We start from the raw sequence: 20,388 nt of genomic DNA on the forward strand, positions 1-20,388 counted from the left end.
TTATTAATCTGATCTCCTCAAAAGTCACATTACCATTTTATTGCTTTCTTAACTTACCCAGAAAAGATAACCAAGGCTTCCATTGGAGTATCACATTCTCTCTCCATACTACCACAGCTGGAGTCATCTGGCAAATTTCAGTTAGAGTTGCCCTATTCTCATGAGGGACCTCACAGTATCACTGTACGCTCTTCTACCGCGAGTCTTTGCTTCATATTTAGTAAGTTGCAGGCTTGCTGATTTTTCAGGTTATGTTACAAGACCTTCCTTATAAAGCTCTGCCTGAGGCAAGTACGTACGTGCAGAGAAGCAGGGAAATTTTATACTGGATTTACCGGTAGATTGCTAGTCTTGAATCAGCCAATATGTTTGTGCTTACAATGTGTGCAAGAGATTTTTGTACATATGGAAGCTATAACTTATGCAACAGTCATTGGTACGACTGTTGCTCATCTGGAGAGACCTGTGTGCTGTTACCAACTCAGCTGTGATTTCCTGACACACAATGTGGGCTAACGTGAGTGGGAGTTTTTATTCTTTGCAGTAGTTTTTGGAAGATGGATGATGGTGAACATTGAAAGCACACTGTTAATTCCATGCAACTCTTGATTTCCCTTTTTGCCTACAAGCTACAGACATTTTTTCTAGACATTTTTCCACTGATATGCCTGCCATGTATGCACTTATAAGACAGATTCAGATCCCCTGTAGTATACTTGTTTCTAAATAAAACTGGTGCAAACAAAACTGATGTTCTAAATAAAACTGGTTATGTATTGCTCTTCATTCCTCTTCCAGATAAACAAAAAAAGCATGCCATTTAAGATACATTTTTGCTTTATTTTGTCCTTTTTTTGTTTGTTTGTTAGGACAGAGCAAAAATAATGTAGTCTTTGATATCCTAAGTACACCTGTGCTACGAAAGAATGTTATATCATTTGAGACTTCTTTGTTCATGTCCTTAGAAATGGATGCGAAACTTTCAATAGTTGCTGACTAAAGAAAGCTCTTTTTCCTTATTGCTAATGTATTTGAATATGAAGTATTCCCTAGAGATTGTTGAGTTTCTAGTAAGTTAAAAAAAAAGTAGTACAGCTCTTTCATAACATAAAGTCTTGGCATTTAAAAGTGTCTCATACCTGTTTTCTTGCTCTCTCACATGATCCCTGCAGATCTAAAAAACATTGACTTTATGTATATGCAATGCTTTTAAGTAATGTACAGGTCAATATTAAAATAAATAAAAATGTGCTCTGTCTGTTCTTTGAGTGGTTTACAGCTGCAAATTCATAATATGATGAAACTATGTGAAGAAGAAAGCTCGGTTTTAGAGTAATGGGATGAGGTTACGTGTAATTATATGCAACTCATCCAAGCTGCTTAGAGAGGATGACAATGACAATCAGCAACAGCACAATAGATCAGTTTTTTTTGCTTGAGAATTGGGCAAAGTTCTTCCTGTAAGGTGAGAGGCTTTAGAATGGCAGTTGCTTTCTAGGCATTAGGCAAGGGAGGGTCTTTTTCAAGGTATTGCTATATTGAATGACTCTCAGTTATGTAAGGGATCCAAATAAAATGTCGTGAATGAAAAAAGCACCTTCTAATGGGATGCCATGTTAATGCATTGGTTTGCTGCTTAAATTACACCCAACTGTGTGTATTTTTCAGTATGACTCGATATTTAAATCAGGAGAGAAATTAACTGCAGTTGTAAAAGTTTGTTTAGTATATTATAGAAAACTTTTTTACAATAACATTATATTATAAGTTACTAAGCATGAAGTTTTAAAATACTTAATTTAATTAGTTTGATTTAGGAAGTACAGAATCTTATTTGTTTAAATCTGTAGCCAGATCTTTCCTGCCTGTATTTGTAGGAAGCCACTTACATCATTAAGTCTCTTTACTATTTGATTAGCCTTCTGAAAAGTTTATGTATTTGACAGAGGAGTTTCTACCTCTCTCTTTTCAGTGACTTACCAGAATCGCTGAGGACTAAAGCTTTGACATGTTTTGCAGTTGCCATTTAGATCCATTTCCGTATATCAAATATTTAAGATGCAGTAATACTTGCTACCTTTTGTAAAGCAATTTGGCAATAAAAATAACTGTATAGTTGTTAACTGGATGGTGACAATGTCTTCATAAACAGTTGCAAAACTGTATCTAGGAGTATTTGGGACGGTATTTTACATAGTAAACTGAAAGATTTTTAAAGATTTTTTTTTAAGATAATAAAGATATATGTTTTCCCAGTCAGTGAATTTTACTTGCTTTTTTAATAAAATGAACATCTGTTTCTGCTGAACTGTGGGGAAAAAAGGTGGGTTTAATTTTTAGTGTAGTTTTATTACCAGAGCATGTCCATGGTCTTCAAGAATTAATTTTTTTTTGTACACTGACAAGATTCATATTCATCTTAGCTATGGGCCTAATCCAGTTATTAAAAGTTAGGTTGAAAGTATTTGTATAATAAGAATTATTTTAAAGTCTTTTGTTCTTCATCTTCATATCTCTAAGCTATACAGGCAAAATTTTAACTGAATATCTGGTTATTTTAATTTTTTGTTTTCAATATTAGGCCACTGACATCTGTGATCCAAACCCAGTTATGATGCTTATTCTGTGTGTCTACCTATATGAAAGTCTCCCTCACTACTTACCCAAGAAGACTATAGAATTTACAGGTGCTCTCCATGCAACTGTTGTTAAACAGGTACTGATACCATTGAATTCAGATTTGTAGCAGTACAAGTTTAAAACACTGTACATATATGTGTGTTTATATTATGTCTATACTAAAACAAAGAATGAATGGTTTTCATGTCATTTGGCTACTAAATATAGAAGATGGAAGCATGCATCATCTTTTTCTCTTCAGGCTTGCGATCCTGACTTCTGCTGCTGTTTTTTCCCTATGCTTGTAAGCACAGAAAAAAAATCTATAAATCTGACAAATCTGAGATAAAGCTAGAGAGGAATAAGAGATTAACAGGCATAGGGGTTCAGTGTACACTGCAAAAAGAGTACTCAGAAAAATTGAGGTTGGATAGTCTGTGGGAAGTCTATACTCCTTAGGAAGAAAAATGATCTACCTAGTTATTTGAAGTACTTTCTTATTTTGTGATAACATTAGTTTGTATTTTGGAACTTAGCTGCAGAACACACCTTTTATACTCTAAAAATTGAATAAAAATAGGCTGACTTTGTTGTTGTTGTTGTGATAGGTGCGTCTGAAAAACCCAAGCAGCAAAACTTTGATGTACAACGCTATTCTTGCAGGAAGAGATGCTGATGATTTCTCATTACCTAAGGGAAACACTGTCACCATTGCCCCTAAGTAAGTAATGATATTTTTAGTGTTATTAATAAGTCTAGCAGTATGGAAACATAAAACTACTAATTTAATAGTGATGGAACACTAGAAATGTGTTCAACTACAAGCAGGGCAAAATTAGTCAGTATAAAGATTAGGCTTTTTCTCCTTAATCTAGAACAAATACAGAGTAATTTATGAGTGGGACACTTGCAGTTTAGCTCAATAGAGCTTTAAGAGCAGCATACAAGTCTTCGGATCATTAGAGGAGTCATCTGCATCCAATAAATATTTTTGTCCCAATGTATTGAAAGCTTTGATTTTCAGTTTGGATCTATCGTTCTCATTTTTTTTTTTTTCCTAACTAAAGTTGAAATATCTCCTCTGAACTTCATTCACATTTTTTACATCAATGCATTGTAGAAGCATGTCGCGAATGAGTGGTTTAGAGGCCGCTTAAAGAATCACCATCAAAGATATTAGCAGAAAGTGATTTTAATAGAGATTTATAAAGGTGCAACCTAATAGAATTCGATGGCAAGGTTCACTCTATTACTTATTACATGGGTGAAACATATAAAGGAAAATAATCTAAAGGTTTATATTTCAGGGACAGTCTAGGTTTCATTCACAATTTAGCAACACTTAGTTATCAACTAATCATTAACAAACTTTAGTAACGCTTAATCATTAACTAATTCAATATTTGCAAAGTGAGTTAGTAAGTCTACTACAATCACAACTTAATTATAGATTATGCTTACTATTAGTTCACACACGCAGAGAAACATATATATATATAAAAAAATATACAGAAGGTACCTGTTAAAAATTCCCCTCGATTTCAGTGAAGAAATATTCACGTCGAATGTCTAGGCATTCCCTCTCAACAGGCGAAGGGTTGAGCTTCGAAAGGGACTCACCCAGGACTCAGTGGTCCTCCGAATATCATAGGCCTGAAAGATGGCAAGCTCTGAGAGGCTCCCACTCAGAGGGAGATGCTGGGCGCAGCCGCTGCGGTCCAGGAGAGCTCAAAGGCCCTCACTCAGGACCACTGTTTATAGGTTCGCAAGATGGTTGGCTTTAGTCATCCGTAAATTTCCATCCTGGCCACAGTCCCAGGTGGTAATTACTAAAAAATTCTCAAGGTTTCGGTGTTCTGCTGGACACCTGGGCCAGGCAGTAGGAGGATGTTCCCAACCTCAGCTATGCAGAGTTTCTGACACAGTCAAGGAGCGCTCAACTGCCAGACTCAACACACCAAGGCCGAGGTTTCATGGAAATTTCTGAGATCAACAGGCGACCCAGATCAACAAGTGGCCCAGGGAAGAAGGGGGGTATGAATGCACCACCACAAAGCATGAGGAGGTAAAAATTCTTTCTTCTAAGATTTCAGTTTTTGTTTCTTATTCTTAATTGAAGCATGGCTGGGAATTTAAGAGACCATGACGCAGGTTTGATAGTAGTGTTAGACTGCTTCTTTTTGCCCCCATCCTCCCTTCCCACAAAACAGAAACTGTTGCAGCTGCAGTGTAGTTAATTCTCTATCTTACATTTCTGAAAGCCATCTAAGGATTTTGGAGAGATTAAATTTTGGGAAAACATTAGGTTGTTAACATTTTTGGTAGCAGAAATACTCACGGTATATCACCATCTTTTTCTTTTTGTATGTTTGTACGTTACTTCTAAGTACGTTTTGCGCTTTCTCTGCTATGTGGCTTTATGACTAGATACAGGAATTTCACTAATCCCTGTTTAGCTAACGAAGACGAGGGGTGTAGCGGTGACTCTAGCTGTCAGTTAAGAGTTTTTAAGTTTAGACTGCAAGTCTATTTAAGATATTCCTTTGCGGATAAAATGGATTAAAGATTGTAAAAAGGAAAACAAAGGTCAACATTTGTATGAAATAACCTGTGAAGAGGAAGAAAATTTTCAAATATATATTGTCAAATTCAAGAAGACTCAACATCAATACAGTGCTCTTTAAGGATGATCAATATTTCATTATTAAATGACATGGCCATTGTAAATATATGCAAAAGAGACAAGAAGTAATGCTATTTTTTCAGCGAGCTGTGAGGCTGATTTGATTCCATTTTCTTTGCAATTACTTCACATAAGAATTAACATAAAAATGTAATCCTTGAAAATATCATGTGTTTCTCTGAAAGGTCAATACCATGGCTGTTTTTCACTTCACCTTTTAAAAAATCCCCCAAAATAAGACCCAAGTAAATGTGTACAACCTTGTCATTGAGCTGCTTGGCATTATATATAGCAACAAACATTTGAAAAATGCATAGAAATAAAAGCTTGTGGAAATGCCAGTCATCCACTGGCGACCTCTGCAGAGTTTATCATAATGTAACCTTACTTGTAATCTTGGTCACTAAATGAAAAATAGGTTCTTTGTAATTAATAGCTTTCTTAATATTCTGATGGAAGCGTTTGAGAACTCCAAGCATTGGTGGGATGGGTGGGAGTCTTGTAGGTGCTTTATATTAGATCATAATATCATAGGTGGGTTTGGAAGTGATAGTAACGTGAATAATAAACCAACACCCCCTGTTTAATTGATAATGTGTAGGCTTATTGCTATTAGTGCTAATTGATACTCAGCTGTATAAGGTCAAGGAAAAAAGTAGAGGATTTGTAGGAGAGAATGTTCTACTTTCTTTGGAAAGAATGCCTTCAGAGAAACTCAGAAATGAGGTAGGCTTGTAACAGACTTCTAGAAAAAAAGAAATATATTTATGGCCTAAATAAAAAGTGAGGGAGACTTTTCAGTGTATTCAGTAAGAAATTTGATGTGAGTGTATTAGTAAAACTTAATGGAGTTATTTTTTGATGGGAATGTTAGCATCATTGACTATAACCTGTTTGGGAATAAAAGATGTTAAAATAGCTAGAAAGAGGCACTTCACATTAAAGTTATTTGTTCTACTTTTAGAAGTAAATAATCCATAAAAATGGGATTGGAGGCAGATGAACCAATGTGTTAAAAATCACTAAAAATTAGGAAAGCCTACTTCCTATATCAGAGAACAGGAGTTCTAGTTTAAAAACAGGAGTTCTACTTTAAAAAACTTTCTGAGTATCTGTAATGGTTCAGACAACTTAAGATCAGATATCTCTGCATCCTTGTTCCCCTGAATTGAAACTGTTCCTTATGAATTTATGAATGTTATATATAAATATGGATATGCCTTCACCACTAGTTCATCTTTCACTGCAAGCCAGCTTGATACAAGCCAGCTTTTTTCCTCCTGAAATAGCAGGTTCTGTAGATAAACTAATAAACAAGAAACAGTTAAAAATAGCAGCTATTGCCTTGTGAAGGCCTGTTGCAGGGTTCCAGTCAAGTTGTAAAGCTTGCTTTGCCAAAGTTTCAGGGTAAAAGGTCAAGGGAAATATTGGCAGTTCAGAGAACATTCACTCATGAGAGTTCACGCAATTGCAGCTGAAAAGATGAACCATAGCATTGACAGGGAGGCTAAAGAAACTGAAACTTGTCAGTCTTCTGATTGGAGAGCTGGAAGACTTTAAGTAAGACATGTCATGCATACAGACTTGTCTCTAATAATCTGCCAAATATATGTATTCCTATATTCAGAAGTAACTATAATTGGATTTAAGATGACTGTGGGTCATTATAATCACTAATGAGGAATAAGTGTGACTGACTAATCCTGTTGGATCTGCTGGGTGAGCAGACTTGGTATGGAGGATTCTGTAGATGAAGGCCCAGTCTGAAAGAACTGTGTTTACTTTCCGGCAGAGATGAACTGCAGGAAACTGATAAGCTAAACAGATCAGGGAAAAATTTGAGCAGAAAGGCAAAGGGTAATAAAGAGGAGTTACTTAAATATATTAGGAAACAGTGATGCAGCATTAGGTAGAAATGCCAACGATTTTAAACTAATAATAACGAAGGGACAGAAATATGTAATATATGTCAATATATGTCTGCCTGTATTTTCAAAGAAGCGCGACAATTTATACTGTGGTCCACTACTAGCTGGAGAAACTCACAAATGTCTGTGGTGGGTTAAACTTGGCTGACTGCCAGACACCCACCCAGACGCTCTCTCATTCCCTCTCCTCAACAGGATGGGGGAAAAAAAATTGCTAAAAAGGTTTGTGGGTCGAGATGGACGGAGAGACTGCTTACCAGTGACCATCACAGGCAAAACAGGCTCGACTTACTGGAAATTGTTTTAATTAATTTTCAATTAAAATAGACTTTTGTAGTGAGAAACAAAGATAAAAATTAAAACATCACCTCATCTTTTCCCCACCCTTTTCTCCCAGACTCAATTTTACTCCTTCTTTCCAGAGTCCTCTACATTCTCCCCCTGCCACCCTGAATGGCACAGGGGGTAATGGGGAGCAGGTGGCTGCAATCACTTCATAACAGTCCCTCTCTGCTTCTCCTTCCTCCTAATGCTTTTCTCCTGGTCCATGCATCCTTCCATGGGCTGCAGTCCTTCAGGAAAAATTTTCTCCAGCGTGGACTATCCACAGATCACAGGAAATATCCAACTGCTCTGGCATGGGGCCCTCCATGGACTGCAGTGTGGATATCTGCTCTGGTGTGGTCTTCTCCACAGCTGCAGGGAAATATCTGCTCTGGCAGCTGGAGCACCTCCTCTCCCTCTCCTTCTCTGACATTGATGTTACCACTGCTGTTTCTTACTCTTTTTTTTCACTCCTCTGCCTTTCTTGTGTTTTTGCCCTTTCTTAAATATGCTTTCACAGAGATGCCACCAGCTTGGCTGATGGGCTCAGCTGTGTCCTGTGGTCGGTCCATTTGGAGCCAGCTGGAACTGTGTCCTGCACAGACACAGCTCCTGGTCTCTTCTCACAGAGGCTGCCCCTACAGCCCCCTGCTACCAAAACCTTGCCACCTACATCCAATATCTGTCAAGAATGAATATTTTATATCAATTGGCTGAGATGAAACTGGCTTTAATCCTAAGCAGCTGAACATCAGGAAAATCTTCTGAAGACTATACTGTCATTCTGCTCTGGCTTTTGGGATGCATCAGAACATTCTCAGTGAGGCTGAGTGTCAGATCTTGCATATAATGTAATTAATCTTTGATCTGAGATTCCCACTCTCCAGAGCACTGGACTGTGCCATATAGACTTGCATTTCACAACAGTAATAGCATAAAGGTCTCTAAGCTCTCTTATGTGGTATAGATATGCCCATAAGTTACTCTTAACAAGAGAAATAATGAAGATGACTTGATCAATATTTAAAAGTACCTTCCTGGGAAAGGGACTTGTTTAACTGCAAACAATATGGAACAAAACTTTTTATAAGAATGACAGTTGAAGCTGGACTTGTACAAATTCAACCTGGAAGTTGCGAAGGTGATTAGCTATTGAGGGGGAGAAACTCTATCTGAATAACAAATTCTTTAACCATGGGGGTTTTTCAAATCACAGAACATTGAATATAGTACAGGAAGTGACCTCAGAAAGTTATTTAATCCAGCCTTCTGCGTCAGATAATATAGGGTGCTTTCTCAGAAAAATGCTTCTGCCAAGGGGTAGTTATCAGAAGCAATTGAAGGATGATTGGGTTGCACATAATGGCCTGCAATGTATACCTACTTTGGATTGTGTTATTTAGTGATTTCTGTTGACCTTAAACTCTGCAAATTTGATCCCTCCAAGCAACTTTTTGTCTTTTTTCCTACACCAAAGTATAACAAATAAAAGAGAGAGTTTGATTGCTTGCGTTTTTGAAAAGATGGTACATGCTGAGGTGATAAAGAAATTAAGAATCTTTGACCCCTACAGTATATCAACTGAAGTGGGTGTGGACGGAGCTAGTTACAATAATATCAGAATGAACAAGATTATAGAACAATTCCATAAGCTGAATTTTCCCTCACTTTACATTGACCACAACACAGATGAATAGAGAAAAAACCTAAGCAACTTTCTGTTTTCCCTGATGCTGGCTTTGCCACAGAAGGCAGCAGTTCACAATTCAAATCAGATTTCTCTGCTGTTGAATGAGCCAGAGGGTGAAGATCAGGCAGAACGTTCCATATGCTCCATTTCCCTGTCATTCCTATTCATCTGATTCATTCATCATTCCTATGTAGGAATGTAGAGTAGACTGCTTATAACTTGATCCTTAAAGTGGCTTTGGGAGTGGGTGTCTCAGGCAGTATACTTCTCTGGGAGACTGCAGTCCCAGGATGCATTTTCCAGGATGTTTTGAATGGCAGGGCGACTTAGGAGTCTCAGACTCTGAGGGGCTTAGCAACTTTTCACTGTCAAAAATGGTAATGTCTGGGGGCTCTGCAGCAGGAACATGAAAGCTGTAAGAGCCAGGTTTTCAGAACTTGCAGGATTTCATCATTAATTCTCAGAACTGAGATCCTGAGACTTTTGGTGTTAGGATGAACTCTGGGCAATATCATACTCCTTTATCCTAGGTTTTCAGCCTAGAGATCATGCTGCGTTAATTCTATTACCTTTAGTCATCCTTTCTGCAGTTTGGTGAGCTTTTTTCAATTCTGCTATATCCTTTTTGAGGTAAACAGGTGCAAACAGTAATTAAAGTTTGAGCCCTTTGGATGGGATCTGGTGGCCTAATGGTGATCTATGTTGTTGTCTGTTCCTTTTCTAATTATTCCTAACGCTTAATTTGCTTTATTGGAAGTTTCTTAGCACTGTGCTGATGTTTTCATGAAACTATCTGTCGCAAATCCCAAGTTCTCAATGGTGAATTATAATGGCTTGGAGGCCGTAATTTTATGTAAACACAGAACCGCTTTCCCTGTGTGCATCTCTTTACATCTATGGACATTGAATTTCTTTATCATTTTGTTGTCTCATAAAGTCCTGCAATCTTTGCGCTGTCAATCTTTGTCCTTACAACCTGGAGCAACTTAGAACATCAGTAAACTTCCTTACTTTCCAGTTGTCACAGGCCCTTGAGGACTCCATTAGTGGCCTCCCTACATAGTAAGAAGTGTTCTTACATGATCTTTCCTTGCTTCTTTCCTTGCTTCTTTCCTGTCTGCTAGTTTCCTTGTAAGTCTATAGAAAGGGATTTTGTTAGAAATAGAAGAATTAAATCACCCTTTATCATGTTCTTGTTGAACTCCTTTAATGAACTCCCATAGGTTTATAAGGCAGGACTACATTTTATAGATGTTGACTCCTGCCAGTTAGATGTCATTTATGTAGATCTTGTTTATAGTAGATATCATTTATACTTATCCTATTCTTTTATTCTTTATATAGGTAGTTCCTACTACCTTGCATGGTATAGATTTGAGGCTTAAAGGTCTGTTATTCTCCTGACCTTCCCCAAATTTTTTTAAAGATATTGGTGTTCCATTTATCACCATCCAGTTCTCAGGTCCAAAGGTAGTTTTAAGTAAGAATGCTATATATACATTTTTTTTTTCCCTGATCCATCATAAGAATGAAGTAAAGGACCTCCCAGAAAGTTTCCTTGCCATCAGCTGTCATCCAGGGATAAATCCTGCCACTAGTCCCATCAAAATAAGTTTATAGAACTTCTGCCATCATTGTGATTGCTCAACTTACACGAAGATATGTGTGCATTGAGTTCACTTGAAAAAGTAGCTGTTATTATGAAAGTTGTGAACCAAATGTAAATTAACGATTCCATTGAAGACATGGTATGCTGATTGATTGCTATTACAAGTCCTCTACTTCACCACTTACTTGTGTAAGTATATATACATGCAATACGTAATAGGCATGTTTCACATACCATTGTTAGTTGATTGCCTTTGCTTTAGAATTCCCAGTTGGCAGAAGACCAATAAATCACACATAATTTCCCTCTGCCATCTATTTTAATTCTTTTCTGTCAGGCTGCACAGTTCCTATTAATTGTTTAATGGGCAAGGCTGATTTGGATTGGGGAGAAGCTTCCTTTTGACTTTAGTATCTGCTATCTCTTCCAGAAAGACAACTTACAATCTGCAGCTTATAAACATAACCTTTTCCTATATTTTAAGAACTCCTTTGAAGTATTATTTAAGTATATCAGCTTAACTAAATTAAGAAATTTCAAGATTTTACTATAGATTATTTTCTTTCTGCCATCTCTTTCATACAGTTTGTTGGGGAGTAAATTTTAAAATTTCTTTAACTACATAGAATGACATTACAATGAAAGTATAAACCAGTTAGCTGACTTGTTGGTATATATTTTGAGATATTCTACTTGCAACTCCAAAAATATAGATCTTTTTCTGTTTAGACAAATCTCTCACTATTCTGATCATATGTGTAGAAAGGCAGAAGATGTTTAGATTCTACTGTTCTCTTGCTTTTAGAACAATCCTACACACTATAATTTTTCTGATCTTTATGCCATCTTAAGACATTAATCTCAAAATCAGAGAGTGATTTTGAGAGCTTCAAAGTGTGAGCTTCAGCCACTAAACTTTTCTCATTGATCTTGCTTAGTTGCAGGACTAATGCAAATCTAGTCTAAACTCTCATTCCATGTGGTCTCTCCTTCTCCAGTTTCCTATCAGAGACTTGAGCTGTTGCTTGTATGAGAGAACTTTTTTTTTCCCCACCTCTTACTTACTCAGCTTTACTAATTATTCTGAAGGGTTTTTTAACTAATTTCTTTCTCAATCTTCAATGAGGATTTGATTAAGAACATCTAGATCTGCCTCACAACATGCATAACAGGATGTCTGACTGTTTAACTCACAAAAACCTATTCAAATAGGGGAGCATAAAGTAAATCAGTTGTTAACTTAGGGTAATACCATAAGGAAAGAGAACTTCCTGTGCTAGTGTGTGGGAAGAAAAATTAAGCTACATGCTGAGGTCATAAAAAGCAATAAGGACTCAATATTGTTCTTTTTCTAACTATATAGTTTTTTTATTAGAATGTTTTAAGGTGCTCTTAGGCAGAAGATTGAACTACAACAAAGTATTTCAGAAGAAACAAATGACTTTCTTTTCTAGCCCCCTTACCTTACAAAGACTCTAAAATGTGCTCCTGAAATGACATTTCTGAACAATTTCTGAGTCACAATTTTGTGCCTATTTAAACTATTATTATTATTATTATATTATTATTATTATTTTGCCTAGGAGACAAACAAGTATAAATGTGGAATTCACTAGTCGTTTTCTGCGCCCTGCTGAAGCAGTGTTGCTACTGATCTCAAAGAGCGTGGGTGGAATAGATGGTGCCACACTGACATTCTCTCTGAAATCTGAAGTCAAGTATATTGAGCCTGCTGTAAGTTTATGTGTGTATGATTAATATTGTCACAAAAATATTGTTCATCTGTACATTGTATCACACAAAAGTGAACTGAGGTAAGAATAAAAATGTAAGTTACCATCAGCATTAGCCTTTGACCCGTGAATTTTCGGGTTTCTAATATTAGCCTATGTACATGCAGGGAAAACCCTAAAGGAATATCTAAGGTACCTAAGGATATAAATCACACTTAGATCCTGAATAAATTTTAAAATTTTGCACTGATGCTCTGAAAATAAATCTGGAGGCCTTTTAGCATATGAATGCTTTTGGAAATTCCATTGCGGAGGTATTGATATGCCCCTTCAGCCTAATGATTTCAGTTGTCAGATGTAGATGGACAGCAAACTTTTGTTAGATATTGCTAGGTTCGTTTGTCCTTTTTAACTTTAGATAGTCTTTAGATTTAATATATATCCCAGAAATAGTCAGAGCAGAGATAGGCATGTGTTCTGCCATTTGTTATCAAACACTCAATCTAAGTTCAGATAGATCCTCTTCTGAACTTAGATGGTGTTTATGCGATTCTCTTTTTTTTTCCATGACACTCTTTATACCATAGCAATAGACACTGATGTAGAAAGGAAGATTGGAGAAGAGAAGAAAATAGAGGACATGGAAAAATAAGAAGGCAAAAAGATAGCTTGATTCTTGGCCCTTTGCCATCATTTTGAAGAGCATTTAAAATATGGTGAAGTTTAATGCATGTTTAAAAAAAAATAGGCTTTAGCTGTTCTTTGCTGGCGACAAAGCCTAGCATTTAAATTATGTTAATTTTGTAGTCACCGGTGGTCAAATACATGGTTCTATTCTTCTTTGTAATATTTTCCTGTTTGTTTATGTATTATACATGAATGTAGTTTTACAACTTTTTCATATAAAGTTTTGCTCTTTTTTAGGACATATTAAAATGCAAATCGCCGTGTTATGAGCTGAAGAAAATTACCCTAGATGTTACTAATCCCTTCAGAAGTGATGGCATATTCAGGTAAGCAATGCTGTAAAGACAAATCAATAATGATCATACTGTTTTATCAACTATTTTCCATTATTTTCTTCTCCTTAAAAAACTAAAACCTTGGGGTTAAATTATAGGGATTAACATTACCAAAATTGTTACAAGCACTATGAAGTGGAAGGTGTCATAATGAATAAAGAAGATAAATAAGCCTTAACTGAAATCCATCTCAGTGTAAGCAATAAAGCTAGAGTTTTAATCAAATGGAGTTCATGAACCTTGCTTGTATATTTGTGTTTGGCTGAGGTCCAGCAGAATTCCAAAGAGAAACAAACCATGTTAATTAATAGTTGGTTATTTTTAATCCAATCTGCTTTATTCTGCTGTTTAAGTTATTAAGCACACAAAAGAAAAAAACATGCTTTTGCCTTGGGGCTTACATCACTATCAGTTAATCTAATTTTTCATTTGTTTTCATCATAGATATAACAACTGCAGAGTTATAAAAGTTGCTTTCCTTAATACAAAAGAGAGTGCTGTGCCCCTTTAAAATCTGTTTATGTGATCTGACTTCACATTTTGTCTTTAGTCTATAAACATTGGTTCATGTCATTCATTTATTTACAAAAATCATTTTCCATAACACTTTTAGTTTGTTTTACTGATCTGTTTAATATACACATTGCATAGGCTGCAAATTAAATTCCTGTTTCATCCACAGAATAGGTTTGGTACAGACACCTGTAACAGGATTGTTTTCACTGCTCCAGCAATATGCTCTGGCATAAGCCTCCTATGTGGGAATCATAAGTTTATTTAGCTTTTGTCTTTTTTTAAAGTTGTTGAGGTGGGCAGTGAGACTGCCTGTAATCAGTTCTATGATGTGGGTAACTCTTTTGGGAAGAATAAATTAAAGGCAATGAAGTAATTTAAATTTTATATATATTACTCAAAAGCTACTTGACAACTGCTTGAAATAATTACAAATTTGGGCAACATTTTAATGAGTAATCTAAAATAAAGATTCTTTGTATCATGTTTCCAGTGTTTTGAGCCATCTAGTGTTCCATCAGGGGGTACATTGCGTAGTTGCAAATAACACTAGGAAATGTACTTGTGATACCAAGGAAGTAGCTCTTTTACAGAAAACTGGGCTGAAAATCTTAAAACTAGGTGTATAATGTAGTACGATTTAAGAAAAGGACAAATTAAAAATATGAGTGCCTCTTTGACCTCATGTCAAATATATAGCAAATGTCAGTTCCAAAAGCTGTAAATGCTGCACCCTGAACTAGCCCTTTCCTAGCATGGCACGGACTGCCTAGCATGGCATGTTAGATGTTACCCATTCTATCAATTAAATAATGTACATAAAAGGAAAGAAGGTCAGAATCTTCTAGGAAAGACTACAGTGAAGCAGTTGCTTGTGGTTTGTCAGGGAAAACACAATTTACTCTATCTTAATAGATTCATTATTTACAAAAGCAAAATAAAATTACCTGAGCTTTTTTCTTCAAATATAAATGACTCAATTATTCAATCATTTAATTTAATATAGATCATAGTATAAATTACATTTCAGAAAATTATTTCCAATTAAAGTGTATATATAATTTGTCTCAATTGAAATGGGCATTATTTTTCTGGTTTTAATTTTTTCTTTTTTTAAAAAATTCTTTGAAAAGAATTGAAAATTGGTCTGCATATCATGACATGGCTGTAGACCACCCCTGTGATTACAAATCAACCTATGATATAAATGAGATAGCAGTTTATGATGTTTCCCAATAACCCTTGAATAAGTGTCTCAGGAGTTTGCATGCTTACATAAGCTTTAAAAATTACATGGCTTAAATTGTGCAAAATGTTTTAAGTTATTAAATAAAGAAGAATTAATAAATTATTAAATAAACAGTTTTTAAAAATCTGTTTAAATCTTTTTTTTAGACTTAGAATCATAGAATCATTAAGGTTGGAAAAGACCTCTAAGATCATCGAGTCCAACCGTCAACCCAACACCACCATGCCCACTACACCATGTCCCTAAGCGCCTCATCTACACGTCTTTTAAATACCTCCAGGGATGGTGACTCCACCACTTCCCTGGGCAGCCTGACCACTCTTTCAGTAAAGAAATTTCTCCTAATGTCCAATCTAAACCTCCCTTGGCGCAACTTGAAGCCATGAGTTCTTTTAAAGTATCACCAGTTGAAAATAATAAGCTTCTTTAACAAGCCTTCATTTAAAAGTTAGAATAAACTGAGTTTTGTCTTCATTCTGCAAGTTAAAAATGTGGTGATTATGTGTACTTGCCATATTTCAGGGTCATTTTGCTGGAATCCACAAGTTACTTAACGCAGCCAGAGCAAGTATATCAAGCCAGGCAAGTAATGCAAGAGCAAGTGTTCAGGTGAGTTTTAAATGGCAATTGCTAATTATAACATATTGAATTATACAATTCAAAATGTGATGTAATAAAGAATCAATGTTCATATCTCCTATGCTATCAATTCCGATGGGGGAGATAGATAACATTTAGAACTCAAATGCCATTAGCATATGCCAGAATAAAGGACTCCATCTTCAATTTAAGCAAGAGAAGAAATAATCTGGAAAACTGTCTAACTCATATTAAAAATTGTCTTAGGACAAAACAGTGATTTTCTAAAACTACTATCCAAAGCCTCTTACAAAGAAAGGAAAAATAAGAGCCACTCTGGTAACTCCATCAATGTTTACAGATTTTACTAGATATTGTACTATTGTACTAGTATATTGTATGTATCAGAAGCTGTTGAAATAGAAAAGGACTTTTCATCATCCTGCATATTGCAGCTTAATTTATCTCTAGGAAATAAATCAGTCTAAAAAGTATGATTTTAGTCATACGTCCAGGCCTCACTCTTACTGAAATTGATTTGAGGGCATCTTAAGTCTTTAGAAATCTCCAGTATTGATTTGGTATAATTTTAGATGTTTCTGTTATCTGTGATAATAGAAGCCACTTAGGTGCTCCTTTTAGGAAGATTTTTTCTTGAATGGAATACAACAAACTTCTGAAATTGTGTTAAAAAATTTGCATGTATGCAATGCATAACAGATCGGCAAAATGATTGTACCTGCAATCATTTTTATTCTTTTGATAAATCCAGAAAATGCCTTCTACAAAATGGGGGCCCATTGCTCTAAGTGCTCCATAAGCATAAAACTACCGTAAAATCAGTACTTATACTCTAAGTAATTGCGTCTACATGATTGATGTCATTTGCATACTTCGATCCTAACAACTTAATCTTCCGTGCAGGTTCAAGTGGGTCTCCTCAGTCTCATAGTTCCTTCTGTGTCCTCATACTATGCCCCCAGATGTGTCACACACATGACTTTAAACCTCACTGTAACAATCTTTACCTGGCAGGTAGCCTTCTTACCTACTACCTTTCCCCTCTACCAGTATCACAGGCACCCAAAATGGTGTCATTCACGCCAAAGAGGAGACCAACCCTTTAGTCATTGTGGCACGGGCTCATCATACTGTTAACTGGAAAAATATCCCAGTCTGAAGCTAAAGTCCAGGCAAACTATATGCTTACTGGGACACAATGCTGTCTAAGCTAAAAAATCGAACAGTAGCCCATGTCTGAGGCAGGGCTCTTTGTCCATGGGGAGCTGAATGATGTTTGATGAGAAGGATGGTGTTTCTTCTTTCATCCAGCTGGCATAGTTTTTCTTTTAAGTACACTGTGATACGTGTGCCTGGATTTTTTCAAGTTATGCACTTTTCTATGCTTTTCCAAGCCTTTGACACTTCAGTTATTATCCTTGGCCTACATCTGTGTGCCAGCATGGTCTACTCCCTGTGGGAGAAGGAGAAGCAGGTGGAGAAAAACGCATGCCACATGGCCCAGGAATTCTAATATAAAACTACCTATAAGTAGCTTTCAAGCATGTTGGTATTTTGACTGATGCCCATTAAAAAAAAAGTATTGAATGACAGTAAAAGTTCAAGGTTACATTTAATAGCTAACTTTTCCTTCATAGATTTCCTTCTGTAAAACTAGGAAGTGGTAAAGGTCTACTAATGATTCAGTAATAGTCCTATTCTAAGACCATGACTAAGCAGTTTAGAGTATGCATTACAGTGTGTCAGAGTGACCTAAAGGGTCAGAGTCGGAGTGGGAGTGCATTCCCAGAGTAATGACGCATCCCAATATGGGCTTAGCCATTCTCCAAAATATAATACAGAGCTTAACTTAATACTTCTAATACAAATCTTAACCTACTAAACCTATTTTGCAAAGCTTAACTTACTAAACCTATCTTGCAAAGACTAAACCTATCTTAACACTTCTAATACAGAGATACAAACTTAACACTACAGAGATACAAACTTAACACTTCTAATACAGAGACCTTTCCTGTTCTCCATTACCTTGTTACCTTCAAAAATACATTGTCAAAAATACATTGAAACATTTCAGATTGAAGCTTCTGTGACTGAGACGCCGACTGTCCCATAACTGATGTATAAAGTTCATATAACTTCCCTGCAGCGGCTCACCTAGGTGGGTCTCAGAGTAATTCTGGAGCTACAGTGATGATACACATCAACTCTACATCAGATAATACATGCCAGCACTCATCACTGACCCTCACATATAAAAGCACAGCAATACTGAAGCCTTTCCTCTTTCAGTCCCATCTGGGTCGCCATTTGTGGTGTAAAGTAGCATAGACCCTCTGGAGCCTCTATCATAACAGGGCAGTCCCACAGTCTCTCTCACCATTGCCTCAGCCTTCTGTCTCTCTCCATTGCCTCCCTTAAATCTTCCTTCCGGCAACGATCACGTGTCTGCTTACAATTCCCTTCACCTGTTTTGGCTCTTGAATCAGCTGGTACTCATTAGGCCACACCTCAGGGTAACCGCAAGCAGCATTCCTAACAGAGAGCTTTTACATCTTGATGTTTACAGCTTCCTTACAGAAGGGACAACTAAGCCAGGTGTTCAGGTCTTATCTCTCCACAACAGTGTGCATGAGTCATAAGGATGGTTCATGATTGCACAGATTGATTTGCAAAAAGAGCTGTCAATGTGGATAAATATTTTTACATCAAGAAAAACTCATTCTAAAACAAAAAAGGAACCATTAATTAATGAATTTCAAGTCAAGCTTTGCAGAATATTGTGTATAGCTCCTTAATGTTAACTTATTTACTTTTTTTTTAACCAGAGATAATACCAGGAATTCCAAATATTTTTATATTTCTGAATTTTGTCCTTATACTTTTTGTTGTAAGCAGTTTCATTTGTCAAAGAAAGAGTTACATTAAAGAGAATACCTGTATTTGCTTACTGATAGGGTAAAGAAAACACGAAGATCTAAAAGGCTCCATTGTGTCTCTGTGTAATATAGGTTATGAGATACAGCATTAAAACCTGTTGTTTCAGAAAATATTGTTTAGAAATATACTATCAGGAGTCATCACAATTCTGATTAATATTTGATATATTAGAAAATGATCTAAATTAATGTAAGCCATACTACCTCTTTTGGGCAGCTCCTGTCTTACTTTCTGTCCTAGTCTTTGTTCTGAGATCACAAACTATCCCATGGAGTGTGGAAACTGGCAGATATCTTAGATGTAAGTTTTGTGTTCAAATGTTTCAGTATTTTCAGCGCATTAGTAAGCAGTTCCTTGTATCGTTTCTCTCCCTAATAAAATGTTTTCCTGCTTCTGTCTTCTAAAGTTCATTGATTAAGTTGCTGCTATGTGGACTTAAAATTTCCCCTGTGTGCCTGGCACTTTTTAGTTTTCTTTTTACCTCAGTAATACATGAAATCTGGAACTGGAAGGGACTAAAAAGATCATCTAGTAAATTCTGCTCCAAACACAGAAAGCAAAGTAATTCTCCGAGAATTTGTTGGATGGAAAACAGAGGCTTTTGAGAAATTTGTTATTTTTACAGTGATTCTTCTGCTGTAGTTTCTGTTTTTGCAATCATGACTTGGCATTCTGATTCAAAGATAAAGCATTGAAAGAGATGACATTTTATATAAAATTTGTATTTTTTATTTTTATGTGAGTAAGTACAGAATAAATAGTATGTTGTACTCGCATACCTCAGAGATCATTTTCCTTTCTGAAAAATGGCCTTTAAGTATAGGTATTAAAATTAATCTCCAAGGTAACATATTCCGAGAATTTTACAAGTCCATTTATTTAAGGTTGTGATTTTTTTCTTAGCCCAGCAAGATTAACTATTTATTTTAAGAGAGACGCAATAGCTATCAAATGCCGTATGTAATAATTGTTTGCTATAAGCTGGTTCATCAAATTTTACTGCTAGGGGAGAATGACTTTTATGTGTGAATAATATTAAACCCGAGTCTAGAGCTGAAACTCGACTTGCACTATTTTTCTGAGGTACATTACAGTATAGTTTTCAGCATCTATGAGCTCTGTGCTTGTTGTAAATTGAACAAAACTCTCCTTCCATAAATATAGCTTGCACAGTCTTAACTCCTGTCATCACTGGTAGAAATTATTTGTGAAGAAGGATAGAAAAAACTATAAAGTAATTATCAAGGAAATATGATGGTAAGCAGCACAATTTGCTTGGGGGGGGGGATTAGAATAAGCAAAAATTTTGTAATAAGTTGTTTTTTCAAGTATATCTGTTCTTTTCAAATACACTTGAAAAGCAATATTGTCATGAATAGAGTTAAGGTGTTTAGGTTAAGGTTCATCTCCTTCACTCCTTTCTCAGACATATCCTTGACTGCATTAAGTTCCTTGTGAATGATTAACTGCACTGTTAG

General features: G+C 36.0%; 1 protein-coding gene and 1 non-coding gene across 2 annotated transcripts in view; one reads left to right on the forward strand and one right to left on the reverse strand.

The window, feature by feature from the left end:
* The window catches only part of CFAP47 (cilia and flagella associated protein 47), a 363,705-nt gene that overhangs the window by 122,403 nt on the left and 220,914 nt on the right, over nucleotides 1–20,388 (forward strand). Inside the window, exons 36-40 of the mRNA XM_075174429.1 lie at nucleotides 2,582–2,716; nucleotides 3,228–3,340; nucleotides 12,437–12,587; nucleotides 13,511–13,599; nucleotides 15,893–15,979. Of these exons, the coding sequence (XP_075030530.1) occupies nucleotides 2,582–2,716; nucleotides 3,228–3,340; nucleotides 12,437–12,587; nucleotides 13,511–13,599; nucleotides 15,893–15,979 (575 nt within the window). The remainder of the gene's footprint in view (nucleotides 1–2,581; nucleotides 2,717–3,227; nucleotides 3,341–12,436; nucleotides 12,588–13,510; nucleotides 13,600–15,892; nucleotides 15,980–20,388) is intronic.
* On the reverse strand, nucleotides 18,133–18,217 carry LOC142078112 (small nucleolar RNA SNORD45). The gene has a single exon (XR_012672122.1). It is a non-coding gene; the product is annotated as a small nucleolar RNA SNORD45 (small nucleolar RNA).

This window comes from Calonectris borealis, chromosome 1, assembly GCF_964195595.1.
Source record: "Calonectris borealis chromosome 1, bCalBor7.hap1.2, whole genome shotgun sequence".
NCBI lineage: Eukaryota > Metazoa > Chordata > Aves > Procellariiformes > Procellariidae > Calonectris > Calonectris borealis.